At 39.4% G+C, this 16,764-nt stretch overlaps 1 protein-coding gene across 1 annotated transcript in view; it reads right to left on the reverse strand.

Moving 5' to 3' along the window:
• abca2 (ATP-binding cassette, sub-family A (ABC1), member 2) overlaps positions 1-16,764 on the reverse strand; it is a 422,430-nt gene that overhangs the window by 58,175 nt on the left and 347,491 nt on the right. The window contains 3 exon segments of the mRNA XM_079689553.1: positions 1,914-2,113; positions 2,115-2,128; positions 3,580-3,905. Of these exon segments, the coding sequence (XP_079545679.1) occupies positions 1,914-2,113; positions 2,115-2,128; positions 3,580-3,905 (540 nt within the window).

A 16,764-nucleotide genomic window follows, 5' to 3' on the forward strand; every position in this document is an offset into this window, starting at 1 on the left:
GGATATTTACAAATCACTCCCCTTTCAAACTGTATTCTTGTTTTACTGGCATATAGTATTTCATAACTGTTTTTCTTTTATTCTCTTGTTTTTTTTATAACGATAATGTTCATATGAAGGTGTGCCGCAGGAATCATCTTTGAATAATTTGTGACCAAACCTTTGAGACCCACTGAGATAACTTAGACTAAAGTTAACTATCTAAACACTCAGTGAGTCCTCACCTGAGTCTCTCAGTCTGACAGGAGAGAGTTCTCCTCCAGCTTGTTGTGGAAACAGCTCCTTATGTCCGTTAGTGCAGCTAGCAAACCAGATGCTAACAACACGGTCCCTGCTGGCACCGGTCTCTCTCTCGCTCTCTCTCCCTCTCTCTCTCTCACACACTAAATGCGCTATTTCCTTTCCACACACACACACACACACACACACACACACACACACACACACACACACACACACACACACACACACACACACACACACACACACACACACACACACACACACACACACACACACACACACACACACACACACACACACACACACACACACACACACACACACACACACACACACACACACACACACAGAGCCGAGCTTGAATGACACAAGCACACTTTTATTTCCATGCAACTCTCTGATTGGTCTGGTGTCTTGCCTCTGTTGCATTCACTGAACACGGGATATTACAGTTCTGCCGTCCTCTCTAGTGTCATGACGAGATTCACGTAAAGCACGGTTAATGTATTATACAGTATTATTGAGGTAGAATTGTCCGGGGCTACAGAAAAAACATTCGGGGCAGGCCAAAATATTATTTTACCAACAATGTGGAATTTATTGGCTACATATTACACAGATTATGCACAGCGGGAGCAGCAATACCAATTCAGGAAGGGGAGCTTGGCCTGCCTGCCACTAGGGGGTGCTGCAGCGCCCTCAGCACCCTCCTTCCTGCGTCCATTTGCAATCCCCACAAACCTAAAAAAAAAACAATTATTTGGAATTCTTACTGTTGAAAAGTAATAACTAGAAAATGCCTCAAAGCAGATATCCCTTCTCTTGACAGCTGGTACGACAAAATCCATGAAATGTATGTTATGGAAATAATCACTTTCTCAATGAGGCTTCAGGAAAATACATTTGAGGAAATATGGAAAAAGTGGAGAATTTACATATCCCAACAACGATCACAATTATGCAGCTCTGAGGTAATGTTAATTCATATTTTGATATTAATTCATGATGGATATTAGAGGAATGCATAGGCAAACATCTGTAGATATATTTATATTTATATATGTCTCATATTTTTATTTGTCACGTTATATATACACACACATACAAAAAAGATATATAAAAACAGTATATGTGTGTGTATAAATGAAATAATAAAAGTGAATATATATAATGGTTTCATTACTTTAATGCTTTAACGCGACCGCACTAGCGTTTCGCTGCAATGCCTGCGAGTTGCTACCTAAATCCATGGTTGCTACACGGCTGCCGAAGAGGACACGTAGAGCTACGTCCAAGCTTGCGTAATGTGGAAGTAGGCATGGTTAAATCTAAACTGGCTTGGAAAAACCAAAGACCAACCTGGCACATCTTTTATTCTTAGCCCCAACCTTGAAAATAATTAATATCGGTTTTATTCTGGCAGCATTATTTGTTTACAACAATTGACTTTTTTATTTCAACAAATCTATTTAAGAATTCAAGGCCAAAAGTAGCAGTTTATGTTTTTCGATTTATATACTGAAACTCTGAGCCAAAGCAACAGCAAAATACTTTAAAAACATGTTCATATGTAAGGTTATGACAAAAGTATCATTTTATCATTGAAAATGTTTCTCAACCTCAGTTATAGTCTCAGTGAGTGTGAGATGAAATGCCCCCTGCAGTCGTACCTGTGCAGGCGCAGTCTGTCTGATGTGAACAGCAGATACTCAGAGACATTGCGGCCTGTGATGTCCACCAGGATGTCTCCTGTCACCACCTTGATGAGGGGGGGGCGTCCCCCCACCCCACTGGGACAGGAGAACCCTGTCCCCTGCATAGAGCAGGTACAACGCACCGGCTCATGTAGGGACAGGGGGAGTGTGGGGGGGGGACGTCACAGGCTCTGAGGAAACAATGAGGCCGTTTATTTTAATCAGTATTCCTTTCTTTACATTTTGACTTGTCATAGCAGGACACACTGGTTGAATTAAACTCATTAAACTTGCATTAGACTGCTGGTTTTACTGTCCAGCCGACAGACCACTGAATCACTTTTCCTCAGAGCTATCAAAAACACAGGACACACTGCATTGGTTGTACAACAGAGATGGTGATGGTTATTCCGCAGGATCACAAATCCCAATTATAACTACAAACCTAAATCCCACCGTCTACTAGAACATCAACCTAATGTAAGATATCATTTTGAGTTTCCTCTTAGCAAAATGCTCACTTGTAAGCGGTAATGCCATGTATATGTATAGAGATTTCATTGTAAAAGGTAAATGGAAGGAGTTTGGCTGTAATGCGTTGTCGTTGACAACTTGGGAGCAATAGTGCAGAAGAGGCTCCCTCCTATTACTTTATTACCTTCATAGTACAGTAGGTAAGTAGGCCACAACTCAAGCACTATCCTCTTGTTCTGGTCCTTGGATCAAAGCATCAGTGACAGAAGACTCACGTGATTGGAGTGAAGCCATTATCAATGTGATAAGATAGACCTGTGATCGGCTTGCTATGACAAATGCTCATTTTTATGTAACAATTGCTTTGGTATGAGAAAGGGTCAAAGGGCTTATAGTAAATTAATAGATACAAATAAGGGATTTGTTTTCTACTACTTCTCATCACAGTGATCTAATTTTCAATGGCATAAGGATTTTTTTCTTGTAAAGCTATTTATGTTATTGAGCTTATGCAGGCCATTTGTATCCTTGCTTATGGTTTTTGTGAATGTATGATGTATCCATTTGCAACCAATGAAGTTAAAGGTGCAATGTTGAAGAGGACATGTTCTGCACACTTTCAGGTTAATATGTGTATTTAGTGTCTCTACTGGGACATCTTTCCATGATCTAATGTTAAAAAAAACCCTCTTTATTTTGTCGATAATTGTCAGAGCATCACACACACAATGTTGGAGGGCTATCCAATAGAAGTGAATTATGTTACACTAGTAAACAGATAAGTCCAATGGAGGTATTCCAGGCAGGGGGGGGGGGGGGGGGGGGGTGTTTGGGAGAGAAACTCCCTCTGGAGGGACATAGGGATTTTAGTCTTTGCTAAATAGGGCAAAGTGCCCCTTTGATGAGATTCAACAGCACTCACACACTGAGATTTTGGCCACGCCCCCCGAGGAGAACTTTGAATGTAAACTAGGATTTTAAATCTGTATGATTGTAATATTTACCCTGAGCAAGGGGGGGGGATCAGGAGTAGGAGACTTCTTAATGTTGTTTTACCCTTGTGTTTAATGTTTGAATATTTGTTATGCCAGGCTGATATATTCTTATGTAAGATATATTTGGACCTGCTCATATTAAAGTGGTCACAAGCCTTATCAGAAGGACTCACCACGCACTGCGGTCGGATGGGCCGCAGTGTAGTTCCACAGTCCGTCCTCAAAGCCAGGATCTGGGTCATCTGAAGGCGCTGGTGAGGGAGGGGGGGGAACAAAGTTGGAGAAAGGGACCCCCTGTGTAAAGGAGTCAAGACACATGGAGTCAAAGTAGCGTGCAGCCAGGGTCTTGGAGTTGTTGGCGCTGGGGTTGAGGGTCTGGGCCAGCTGGTCCAGGGTGCTGTTGAAGGGGGTTTTGAGGACACAGGTGGCCCCCACGCCCGAGGGCAGACGGAGGGTGTTGATGATCTTCTGTGGGCTGGCGTCCGGTGACAGCCTAATCCTGAGAGGGGAGGCCAATGATGATGAGCTAACATTCTGAACTGGTCATTGACAGTCAAACATTTATATTTTCAAAACTGTTGTTGATGGACAAGCTAACAGCCTAAACGGTCAAATCAGCCCAATAAGTAGAATATTAAACAAAGATATCAATAAAGAAATGTGTGTGAATAGATTAAAAAGACAAGAAAACAGACATATAAATACCTTTATAATTATTTTATAGAGTCTTTAGTGTCATGATATTAGCTTCCTGTTTTATTTTGAAATGTATTTTCCTCCTTGTGTCTTGTCTGATTTTACTTCCTGTGTTTGCCCTCCTGTGTTCACCTGCTGCCCCTGTGTCTCCCCCCCTCCCCCTCCAGCTGTGTCTTGTCTCTGTGATTAGTGTTGTGTCTTCCCTTATGTTCTTGGGCTGCATCTCACTTCTCTTAACTTAAATCCTTGCATCCCTCACTTGCGTCTTTTCCTTGCGTCTTTTCCTTGCGTCTTAGTCCATCCAACCCGGGAAGCATGGAGAGACGCAATGAAACCACGAGAAGGGAGAAGAAGCAGTGGAAGGACGCCGCACAGCTGATCGTCTGACAGCAGCCAGCTCTGTCCCCGTTTTATTCACAAACACCCCCACCTCTGTTGGTACACATTTACTGACATACACATTTGTATCATCTGTTGTAGACCCAAATAAATAAAATAAAATAAGAACTCATTCTCAAAAAAGAAAAAAGCCATTCTTAAAATGTATAAACGAACAATAGTTTGATTAATATCGATTTGAATGCCCAAAAGAATGAAAATTATTGAGAGAAGAAAAACAGATATGTTAGATTGGAGAGCCAAAGTATTGGTATTAGTATTAATCTTCTCTGGTCCCGTTCCCAATCTGATCAATGATGACATGTATAGCCGCATGTCATCATTTCAGCGCTGGTTGTCTTGGAGGTGCCCAGCAAACAATGTGGGCTTCGTAAATAATTGGACAGCCTTCTGGGGAAAACCTGGTCTGATTAAGAGAGACGGTATTCATCCTTCTTTGGAAGGTGCAAATCTCATTTCGGCAAACATTTAAGGGCTTTGTGGACTTAATCCATGACAAACTGGAGTTGAGACCAGGAGGCAGAGTCGCAGTCTTACACGCTTCTCTGCGCTCTCTCCTGGGCAGTCATCCATAGGAATCCCGAACCCAATAAAATACCCAATATTAACGGTGTGTGTGTCTGCCCAAGGAAAATTTAAGGTAAAACCTAATAGAGGTGTCATACATAATAACCTAATAAAAGTAAATGTAACAACTACTACAGTGCAACAAAACAGGAAGATTAAATGTGGTCTCTTAAACATAAGATCTCTAGCATCTAAAGCAATATTGGTAAATGATTTAATATCAGATTATAATATTGATATATGCTGTCTCACTGAAACTTGGTTGAGACATGAAGAATATGTCAGCATAAATGAGGCCACTCCACCCAGCCATATCAATACTCATATTGCCCGAGGCACGGGCCGAGGAGGTGGAGTTGCAGCAATCTTTGACTCAAGTTTACTTATCAATACTAAACAAAAATTAAATTATACCTCCTTTGAAAGCCTCGTTTTTAGTCTTACACATCCGACCTGGAAAACTTTGCAGCCAATCTTATTTGTTGCAGTGTACCGTGCACCAGGTCCTTATTCAGAATTCTTATCAGAATTCTCTGAGTTTTTATCAACTTTGGTACTTAAAACAGATAAAGTAATTATCGTAGGTGACTTTAATATTCATGTTGACAATGATAAAATAGCCTTACTGTTGCATTTAACTCTATATTAGATTCTGTTGGTTTCTGTCAGAGTGTAAATAAACCAACCCACTGCTATAATCACACTCTCGACCTTGTTCTGACTTATGGTATTGAAATTGAGCAACTATTAGTCGAACCGCATAATCCTGCTTTATCCGACCATTTCTTAGTAACTTTTGAAGTACTGTTACTAGACTACAAAGCATTAGCCAAAAGCTCCTGCAGCAGAAACCTATCTGTTAGTGCTATAGCCAAATTTAAGGAAGAGATTCCACCAATACTTAACTCGATAGCATGTCTGAATGTAAGGGAGGAAACTTATACAAAATGCACACCACCCCAAATTGATCATGTTGTTGATAGTGCTACAGATGCGCTGCGAATAAAATTAGACTCTGTTGCTCCTTTGAAAAAGAAGAAAATAAAACAACATAGATTAGCTCCATGGCATAATGCCGAAACCCGCAAAATAAAGCAAAAGTCGAGACAACTTGAAAGGATATGGCGTTCCACTAAACTTGAAGAATCTCGTTTAATTTGGCATATTACTCTCAATGAATATAAGAAAGCACTGCGTAAAGCGAGAGCAGCCTACTACTCTTCATTAATAGATGAGAATAAGAATAATGCAAGATTTCTTTTCAGCACTGAAGCCAGGCTGACAGAGAGCCACAGCTCGACTGAGCCTTCTATTCCCATAGCACTCAGTAGTAATGATTTTATGTGCTTTTTTAACGATACAATTGTTACTCTTAGAAACAAAATCAATGACCTCTTGCCTTTGACCAGTATAGTGTTATCAACAGCTCCCGGAAACGTAAGTTCTAATATTACACTAGACAGTAAACTAGAATGGTTTTCAGCCATAAACCTTGAACAATTAAATTCAATGATTCTCTCTTCTAAACCATCAACGTGTATCTTAGACCCGATTCCAACTAAGCTGTTAAAATAAGTTTTTCCATTAATTAGCACTTCTTTATTAAATATTATGAATATGTCTTTATTATCAGGCTATGTTCCACAATCATTCAAAGTAGCAGTGATAAAACCGCTTCTTAAAAAGCACAACCTCGATCCAGAGGATTTAGCCAATTATAGACCTATTTCTAATCTTCCGTTCCTCTCAAATATTCTTGAGAAAGCAGTCGCAAAACAGCTGTGTGATTACTTAAAAAACTATGATTTATTTGAAGATTTTCAGTCTGGCATTAGAACACAACATAGCACAGAGACAGCTCTGGTTAAAGTCACAAATGACATTCTAATAGCCTCTGACAAGGGACTTGTCTCTATTCTTGTCTTGCTCGATCTTAGTGCTGCATTTGATACTATCGACCATGATATCCTATTGCAAAGACTAGAGCACTTAGTTGGCATACAGGGAACTGCTTTAGGCTGGTTTAGGTCCTATCTATCTGAACGCTCTCAGTTTGTACGTGTCAACGATAAATCTTCCATGCAAACCAAAGTTATCCATGGAGTGCCACAGGGCTCAGTGCTTGGACCTATTTTGTTCACACTATATATGCTTCCGTTAGGCAATATTATAAGGAATCATTCTGTAAACTTTCATTGTTATGCGGATGATACTCAACTATATTTATCAATCAAGCCTGATGAAATTAATCATCTAAATAAAATTCAAGACTGCCTCAAGGACTTAAAAACGTGGATGACCTTACATTTTTTGATGTTAAACACGACCAAAACTGAAGTTATTGTACTTGGCCTGAAAAATCTACGAAACAAATTATCTAAAGATATACTAACTATGGATGGCATTAATTTGGCCTCCAGTGAGACTGTAAGGAATCTTGGTGTTATATTTGATCCGGATTTATCCTTTAACACCCACATAAAATCAATTTCAAGGACTGCCTACTTCCATCTACGTAACATTGCAAAAATCAGGCATATCTTGCCTCAAAACGATGCAGAGAAACTAGTCCATGCATTTGTTACTTCAAGGCTGGATTATTGTAACTCCTTATTATCAGGGTGTACAAAGAAGTCAGTCAAGTCGCTTCAGTTGAATCAAAATGTTGCAGCTCGTGTACTAACCAGAGTTAGGAAAACGGACCACATTACTCCTGTTCTGGCTGCCTTACACTGGCTCCCTATAGAATACAGGATAGAATTTAAAATTCTTCTTCTCGCCTACAAAGCCCTTAATGGTCAGGCGCCATCTTACCTTAACGAACTCATTATACCCTACTGTCCTACTAGGGCAGGGGTCGGCAACCCGCGGCCCACGGGCTGCATGCGGACCTTTAAGCCCTCTGCTCTGGCTCCCTTGAGCTTACACAAAAAATAAGAAGGAAATAAAATAAAAGTATTTGTAGGACTATTTATATTTTGTTGCATGGTTGAAAATGTTTTGTATCTTGTATTTTGAGGTGATACTGTGACACATAAATAAAAAACAAAACGGTTTTAATTAGGTCAACTAAAATATACGTCACATCCTGCTACGGTCCCGCGCGAGCGCCTTTTCCTGCGGGTGAATAACCTGACCCCCGGCTCGATGAGCGAACTATGGATAAATCAAAGAAAAGTACCGGAGGAACACAGGATTTAATTCTGTGTGGACAGAGTTATATGCTTTCACAGCAAACGATGCTGGTTTACCGGTATGTTTGGTATGTAGAGAGAAGTTGTCAAAGGTGCTGCACTGCAGCCTTTACGTATCGAGAAATAACGGGAACAAAACGGAGAGGAAGACAGCTGACGATCTTCAGTCATAATTCAATGGGGTATGTAATTTATTTCAGAAACACTTTTTGTTATATTCCATGGAATGCTCTTAACATCCCGATAGCAATGAATATATTAAATGCTTTGACAATAAATACATACAAAAATTAATCTCTGGAAGCCGTAGCGCTGTAAAAAGCACGACCAATCATCTGAGCCGGCCCGGCTAAAATAACTGGATGGCCTACCTGCCTGTCAGCCTGTCAGCCTTCCATCTGTGCACACATTCATCTCGTGGCCTCATTGGTCATGTGCGCGTTCGTGTGTGTTGGAGGAGGGGCTCTGTGAGGAAGTCTGAAGGAAGAGGCATATTTTTTCCGGTTGTGTATTTTAAAATTCTAGCGCACTCAAGCTGGTTTCTCCATTCTTACCTACCCTACCCCTATTTTTAGGGTGCAGTTATATGTTTTATTTATTTCAAAGTGGGCCCATTTTAATAATATTTGTTTTCCTTCAAATGTGCAGAGGACTCCCCAAGTGCTGTGTTTAATTTATTTTAAAGTAGACCTCTGTATTATTTTTTATTCTCCTTATAGGAGTTCTTTGTTTCTTATTAGAGGTTAAAAGTTTTATATAATGTAATAAATAGCCTAATCAATGCAAAAAAACTGTAGTTTTTGTCTGATATAACAATAAATACAACTTTATTTGCTATGAAATATGTTTTGCGGCTCCAGACAAAAAAATGTTTTGGAAAAAGGAGCAAAATGGCTCTTTTGGTCAAAAAGGTTGCAGACCCCTGTACTAGGGCATTGCGTTCCAAGAATGCAGGGTTGTTGGTTTTTCCTAGAGTCTCTAAAAGTACAATGGGAGCCAGAGCCTTTTCTTATCAAGCTTCACTTTTGTGGAATCAGCTTCCAGTTTGTGTTCGGGCGGCAGACACCCTATCCGTTTTTAAGAGTGCGCTTAAGACCTTCCTTTCTGATAAAGCTTATAGTTAGGGCTGATTAGATTCAGCCCCTAGTTTTGCTGATATAGGCTTAGTTTGTCGGGGGACATCTTACTTCTTCCTTCTCTCTGTCTATACCTGTGTACTCTCATGTTCCGATTAACCCAGCTTCCCCAAATTACTTTCTTTTTGGTGTCTATATACGCCGGGATCCGGAGTCATGGATGATCCTGTGGTCCTGTGTCATGGATCGCGAGTCCTGGATCTTGAGTCGTGGCTGTGGTCCTGGATCATAAGTCCTGGATGGATATCCTCGTGGATTCATCTTCCTATTATACACACATGCATTTCCAAACATTTGGACTACCTATGTTGCAAATGTATTATCTTTTCAATTTACACACGGCATCTATTGCACGTCTGTCCGTCCTGGGAGAGGGATCCCTCCTCTGTTGCTCTCCCTGAGGTTTCTCCCATTTTTCCCTTTAAACTGTGGGTTTTCTCTGGAAGTTTTTCCTTGTACGATGTGAGGGTCTAAGGACAGAGGGTGTCGTATTGTCATACTGATATTCTGTACAAACTGTGAAGTCCACTGAGACAAATGTAACATTTGTGATATTGGGCTATATAAATAAACATTAATTGATTGATTGATTGAGATTAACATTCATTGGATTGTCCACTTTGTTGTTCAGATATATCACATTTTTTACTATGTAATATGATACATTACAGATGTAGCACTATAGAAAGGACTCCACCCAGCGGATTCCAACCAAAAACCCTGCGTTTACCAGTGGTTGGGATTTTAAAGCCCTCCCACTATTTCCTGAGAGGGCGTTGCCAGATTTCCCCATTTATTCAATTTCAGGATTTAATCATGAGATGGCGCTTCATTCACAAATACACAAAGACAACTGGGTGAAATTTGGACTTCAGTTTGTTTCCGGGACTTCAGTAATGTTTGCAGCACTGCAGTTGTGTTTGCTGAATAGCATTTAATCACTTATTTGTTATGGTTTTCACAGGCTACTATAATGAAAAAACATCAATATTTTCCCCGACGGGAGGCGGCTCTTCTTCCGGTAGCTCGCGATCAACGTGTTGGGGTGGATCTCAAGTTATTTAATTTTCATTTCCTCGCTCATCGCTCCTCGGTATCACCGGATGTTGATTTGTACAGATGTAGCACTCCAGATAGGACACACAAGGGTGTGTCCCAACCAAAAGCCCAGCGGATCCCAGTGGCTGGGGGTGTTGCCAAATTGCTAGAGGGCGTTGCCAAATTTCCCCATTTGTTCAATTACAGGATTTAACCATGAGATGGCGCTTCATTCACAAATACACAAAGACAACTGGGTGTTGTAGAATTTAGTGTGTTTGCAATGTTTGCAGCTCTACAGTTGTGTTTGCTGAATACTGTAGCATTTAAATCACTTATTTGCTATGGTTTTCACAGGCTATTATAATGAAAAAACATCAATGTTTTAGATCAAATAAAGTAAAAAGTTTGCTTTATGCAGTATATTTTTTGTAATATTGTTGGGGTGTTTTTACACAGTACAGTAGATTGAAGTAAATCAACTTATACATTAAGATAAGATAAGATATGATGGACCTTTATTAATCCCTATGGGGAAATTCAGTAGTTCAAACAGCAACAGGGTAAGAGTGAAAAACAGGATAGCACAGATTCACACAGATTAATAAAATCAAAAATAAGATGAGCGATAAAAATAAAAATAATAATAATGAGAAACTATGAAATAAGAAATGAATAAAACTCAAATGTAATTATCATATCATATATTATAATGTATTGTATTATTAAGTAATATCATACATTAACCCCATTATAGCAGATGCCACATTGAATGGATGAACACATTTATGCATCAATAACTACAACAGAGTATTTCTAAATACAAGTTGTAAAAATACTTATATGTATTTAATATTAATAACATAATGATTAATTTCAGATGATAATACTTTTTAGGGTTTAGGGTCTGACAGTGCTTAGCTCTCTACTGCAGAGAAGATCACTGCTCTAAACAAAGTCAAAAATCCTACATCCAAAAGGAATAAATATAATTAATTATTATGAATACGTTAAGTCTTGTTCATTGTTTTTCACTTTTATTAAATGTTTGATATTTCCGGCACAGACCCTTTAATACCGGCAATGCGCGATAGAAACAACAGAAAGTGCGACAGCTTAAATATGCCAGTGTTAATTTCGTCAACGAAAACTATGAGGAAAAATGTTCGTCAACTACCTTTTTTACATGACTAAGACGAGACGATGATGAGCTAAAAATAGATTCTTGATAACGAAAACTATGACCAAATGTATATTTAGTTTTCGTTGACGAGACGAGATGGGACTCAGGTGTTAATGGTGCACTATCGGACATTCAAAATGCAGCATATTTTCCCCCAAATGTCCATCAAAGAGCCGGCTCTTTTTAAGTGAATGACGGGAGCCGGCTCGTGTCCATGAACGAGCCATTTTTTTTGCGGAGGGATCTATATCGGCAAGAAGGCACATTATGCAATGTGCACATTATCCCGCTTATTACATGGCCACCATCTCAACAAAGTAACGACATGACTCCCAATATTAATTGAAATGCTTTTATGGATTTAGAAAATGATTTTATTGATTTAAAAAATAGTTGTATGTATTTATTTAAATTGACAAGCATCCGCTAAGAAAAATAGCCGTTGTTACTGTTTGAACTAACGTAGGAACAGCAGGAACTGCTTCGATAGTGTTTTTGAGGAGCTTTTTGATTACAGATTTGAAAACATCGTTGCTTGCTTTAAAAGTAGCACAATTCATTATGTCAAACCTTGGAAAGTATCTAGATATCCCTGCCCTAATGCGAAAGTAACTGGCAACTGAATATGTGTTGCCGTTTGATGTCTATGTCTGGACCGCTGCTTAAAAAGGAGGGTTTCTGCCCCATTACTTCTCTTCTTACTTCTATAAGAATAAAACACGGAGGAGGGAGATCTCTTTTTCTCCCCCTCTTCTGAGAGCCCAGTAGCTGATCTCAGAGCACGCTCCCCTCTCCTGCAGGGGGGAGTGGTCAGCTGCAGCTCACAGAATCAGCCCCCTGCAAAAACAGCGCTGGAAAGAGCAAATAGAGCGAAATGAGGAATGGCTCAAATGCAGATCTTTTGGGGATTTTGAAAAAAAAACTATATTTATATACTTTATATAGGTATGGCCGTACAATATATTGTTCAAATATAGCATGATAGGTCCACTTTAAGTAATACAAGACAGAATGATGATGATGATCTCCACGCTACAGCTGCTCCGTGCATGCATGCAGTGACATGTAATATCCAAGGATTAGAGACGGTTGGATGCTGCTGTTTTGAGCATTGCAATATATTTATTTTCGCTATGTTATTTATTTATGATTATCCTTAGGCCCAGCAAAGATTTGATGTCAGCTGTTGCTGTCTTTTTTTCTATAGCTAATAGTTACTGAAATAGAGCCCTGCTGTTTTGTCAGGGTCTTTTCTTTAAATATAATTTTAAAATGTTGATACAGTAGTAGCCCCTTTTTTTAAATAGTTTTTATAGGTGTTGCTATCTGTTTTGTGTAGCGTGGTTCTACAAGCAAGTCAGTGCATTCATTGGGTGGTATCAGAGAGTTACAAGGGTCTGTAAATAGAATGAAAACATTTGGCCTCAGCAAATCATTTATAATAAACATGTAATTTTTACTTTTGAATACTTCAGTACAAAGGATGTATTGAATAAATTAAGTGATATACTGTATGTGTACACATATACATCATTAATTAGACAAAACAGGTGATTGGATTTAATTAAAAGGTATAATATGTGGTAAACTAAAGAAACCAAGAAGAGCCGGAATTTCCATCACTACTGTCAAAATACATCTTACGTTTCTAACTTGCAATATCATTATTTCCGCTCTCTTCAATCCAGAAGAGCGATCTCCCTGTGTCTCTCTGTGTGCGGGGGGCGGGGCCTAACAGACATGCTGCAGCGGACACAGAGATCTGCCGGGGACGGAGCGTTCAGAGAGTATAGAGACACATTTTGACTAAAATGTAATTTTTCATCGACTAAAAGTTGACTAAAACGTTTTGAGTTTTCGTCGACTAAAACTAGACTAACATGTTTTGAGTTTTCGTAGACTAAAACTAGACTAAAACTACGAAGGACATGAATGACTAAAATGTGACTAAAACTAATAACCATTTCCGTTCTAAAGACTAAGACTAAATCAAAAACAGCTGCCAAAATTAACACTGAAATATGCGAACACAAACCTACAGACTGGGGGTTGGGAGATCACAGGAGGGGGGGGGGAGAGCTGTGGAATGTGACCATCCTCCTTGGGAGACTTACTCCACACATTCCGATGGCCAGTTAGTTTTAAACAAAGAGTTTGCAACATGGGGGGTGGGGGCTTCTCAAAAGAGAAAATGCAGATATCATTCTCTCTCTCGACTCGCTGGTATCTCGAGCTGAGCGCTCATTGGTGGTTTTTACCCCGTGCTGCTGATGAAACTCTCCATTGGCTCGGCAAAAGTTTGTTGTTGTTTTGTGTCAGTTTTACGTCGCCACTTCCATTCACATTTTTCATCATTGTTCCACAATGTTTATCAGGAAATTAATATCCATATATTTTATACTATACTTGCACTGCTTACCGTTTTCCTACTATATATATCTTAGCATATTCATACACACTGTTAATACTGCTCACAGGCTGCTGTGTATATCTAGTGTATTCATACCCCTCCTCACTGTTTATTCATCATTCAATTCATTCTATATTTTTACTTTTCACTTTACTGCTTGTTGCACTCCTGGTTAGAAGCTAAACTGCATTTCGTTGTCTCAGTACCTGTGATTTGTGCAATAACAATAAAGTTGAATCTAATCTTGAGCAGGAACAAATGTATTTACTTAGTACATATCTGACATTAAAGATTAAATACATTTGTGCATTCTTTATGAATGAAAACCGAGTCAAGCCGACTCCGGAGGTGGCGGTATGCACCTTAAAGTTGTTCACCTGATTGTTTAACTTGAAGGTGCCTGATGTGAACATTTCCAGAAGAACGTATAGCTTGAATGGCCTTTGTATGTATACACAGTAGGCTACAGTATAGCCCAACCTTTTTTCCCGTCAAGAGTTTGAATTGGAGATGGGTAATGGTTATCGATGGTGCTTTTAAAGCCTATTGTATAATAACTGTGTGATTTGTATTGCTTTTCAAAAGCATTTGGACGCCCATTTATTCATGTGGCGATTTTAAAAGATCGTTTTAGGCTGTTTAGACAACACACTCTCACTCCATAATCGTCCAGAAGCGACGTTTGGTCAGGGTCCCGTGGCATGCAGTTGCAACGCTCCTCGGCTCCTTCAGCTTCATAAAGGGACGCAAATAGCTTTCAACTGATTGCAATGTATTCCCATCTGCGGCGGGATTTGACGCTCATGGAAGTACGGCATTCGTTTGTGTCGGCTGCCCTTAAAGGCAATGTGAGCGTCCATTCCCATTGGATAACGGAGAATTGCACACCCAGAAGTAAGTATTCCCCTTACTGTCGATTGATTTTACAGTGATATCTGCACTACTCATCGACTAAAAAACACCAGATTATCCTTGTTAATTACACAACATTGATTGGTTTAAATTGTGTGCAATGCTTTTGTATTTTTCCCCTTCGATTCGGAGAAAAAAATATTTTTTCAGAGTAAAGGATGGCAGAAGACACTACACTACCCAGAATCCCCAGCTATCGTTTAGGACTAGACCTTGTGCTCTGTTTGACAAACCCCTTTTTTTTCACCTTGACAAGTGCATGTTTTAGGCTTATCAAGTAATGTAATGCAATGTCATGTAATGTTATCAATTAACAACAGGAGGGGTCACAAACATAAGACCAGCTGTTAAATAAAGCTCTTCTGACCTTAACTGGCATGTGGGTATATATATTAATGCTGCCCATTATGGGCACAAGCAATTTTCACCCATTTATTAATTATATGTTTTAAATTTGAGTGTTTCCTATCCCCTAAACCTCCAGGGATGTACACAGTATACTTGCAACTTCTTATTATGGGAAATACGAAAACGTCTTTTAAAACTACAACTCCCAGTAGAGACGTGCCATAGATAGAGAACATGTTGCGAAACCCAATATCGATAGCAGCGTCCCTAGCAACAAGTACAAGTAGTTAATAATAATAAAAGACATTAAGAAAAAGGCATTTTAAACAGTGATTAAAAAGCAACACAATCTACCTGCATTGCATTACTCTAAACGTGTAATAACGTGCTTTAACCAGTAGGTGGTTTGGGTTAAAAAGCTGTCAAGTTTACAGTGTTAACAAAATAAAATATACTGCTGTTTCTGGTTTAGTTTACGACGGATATATTTAGTTATTGTTTTGATATTTGTAACACAAAAGCGATGGAAAAAACCCACAGCAACACAGAAAAGATGGTCTTAACATGACCCAGCGGTCTAGTATTTAATAAAAAACAATAATAACAAAACAAAATATTACTACTAACTTTACTGTGAAATTTAAACTGAACTGTAAAAGAATAGTTTCTGGTTAAAAATAAAGAACTACGACAGATGTGTAATATATTTAATGCACTCAAACCATTTATTACAATGCAATCATGTGATGACTTTCAAAGAGTAAAGCAAGCACTGCTGAATAAAGTATGATTTGATCTTTTACGAAACATTTTTTTTCTCATATGGAATGCAGTTGGAGGTCAACCAATCACAGAGCTCGAGAACTAATCACAGGGTTTGTCAAACAGAGTACATGGTGTAGTCCTAAACGATAGCTGGGGATTCTGGGTAGTGTAGTGTCTTCTGCCATCCTTTATTCCGAAAAAATATTTGTTTCTCCGAATCGAAGGGGAAAAATACAAAAGCATTGCACACAATTTAAACCAATCAATGTTGTGTAATTAACAAGGATAATCTGGTGTTTTTTAGTCGATGAGTAGTGCAGATATCACTGTAAAATCAATCGACAGTAAGGGGAATACTTACTTCTGGGTGTGCAATTCTCCGTTATCCAATGGGAATGGACGCTCACATTGCCTTTAAGGGCACCCGACACAAACGAATGCCGTGCTTCCATGAGCGTCAAATCCCGCCGCAGATGGGAATACATTGCAATCAGTTGAAAGCTATTTGCGTCCCTTTATGAAGCTGAAGGAGCCGAGGAGCGTCACAACTGCATGCCACGGGACCCTGACCAAACGTCGCTCCTGGACGATTATGGAGTGAGAGTGTGTTGGTTTAGATGGTGTTCCTCCATCTGGGTCACTGCCGGTGGTTGAGACGGTGGGGTCTTTGGCGGCTAGTTTTATAGCCCCATGTACATTACTTAGCTGCT

This window comes from Notothenia rossii, assembly GCF_949606895.1.
Source record: "Notothenia rossii genome assembly, chromosome: 6".
Taxonomy (NCBI): Eukaryota; Metazoa; Chordata; class Actinopteri; order Perciformes; family Nototheniidae; genus Notothenia; species Notothenia rossii.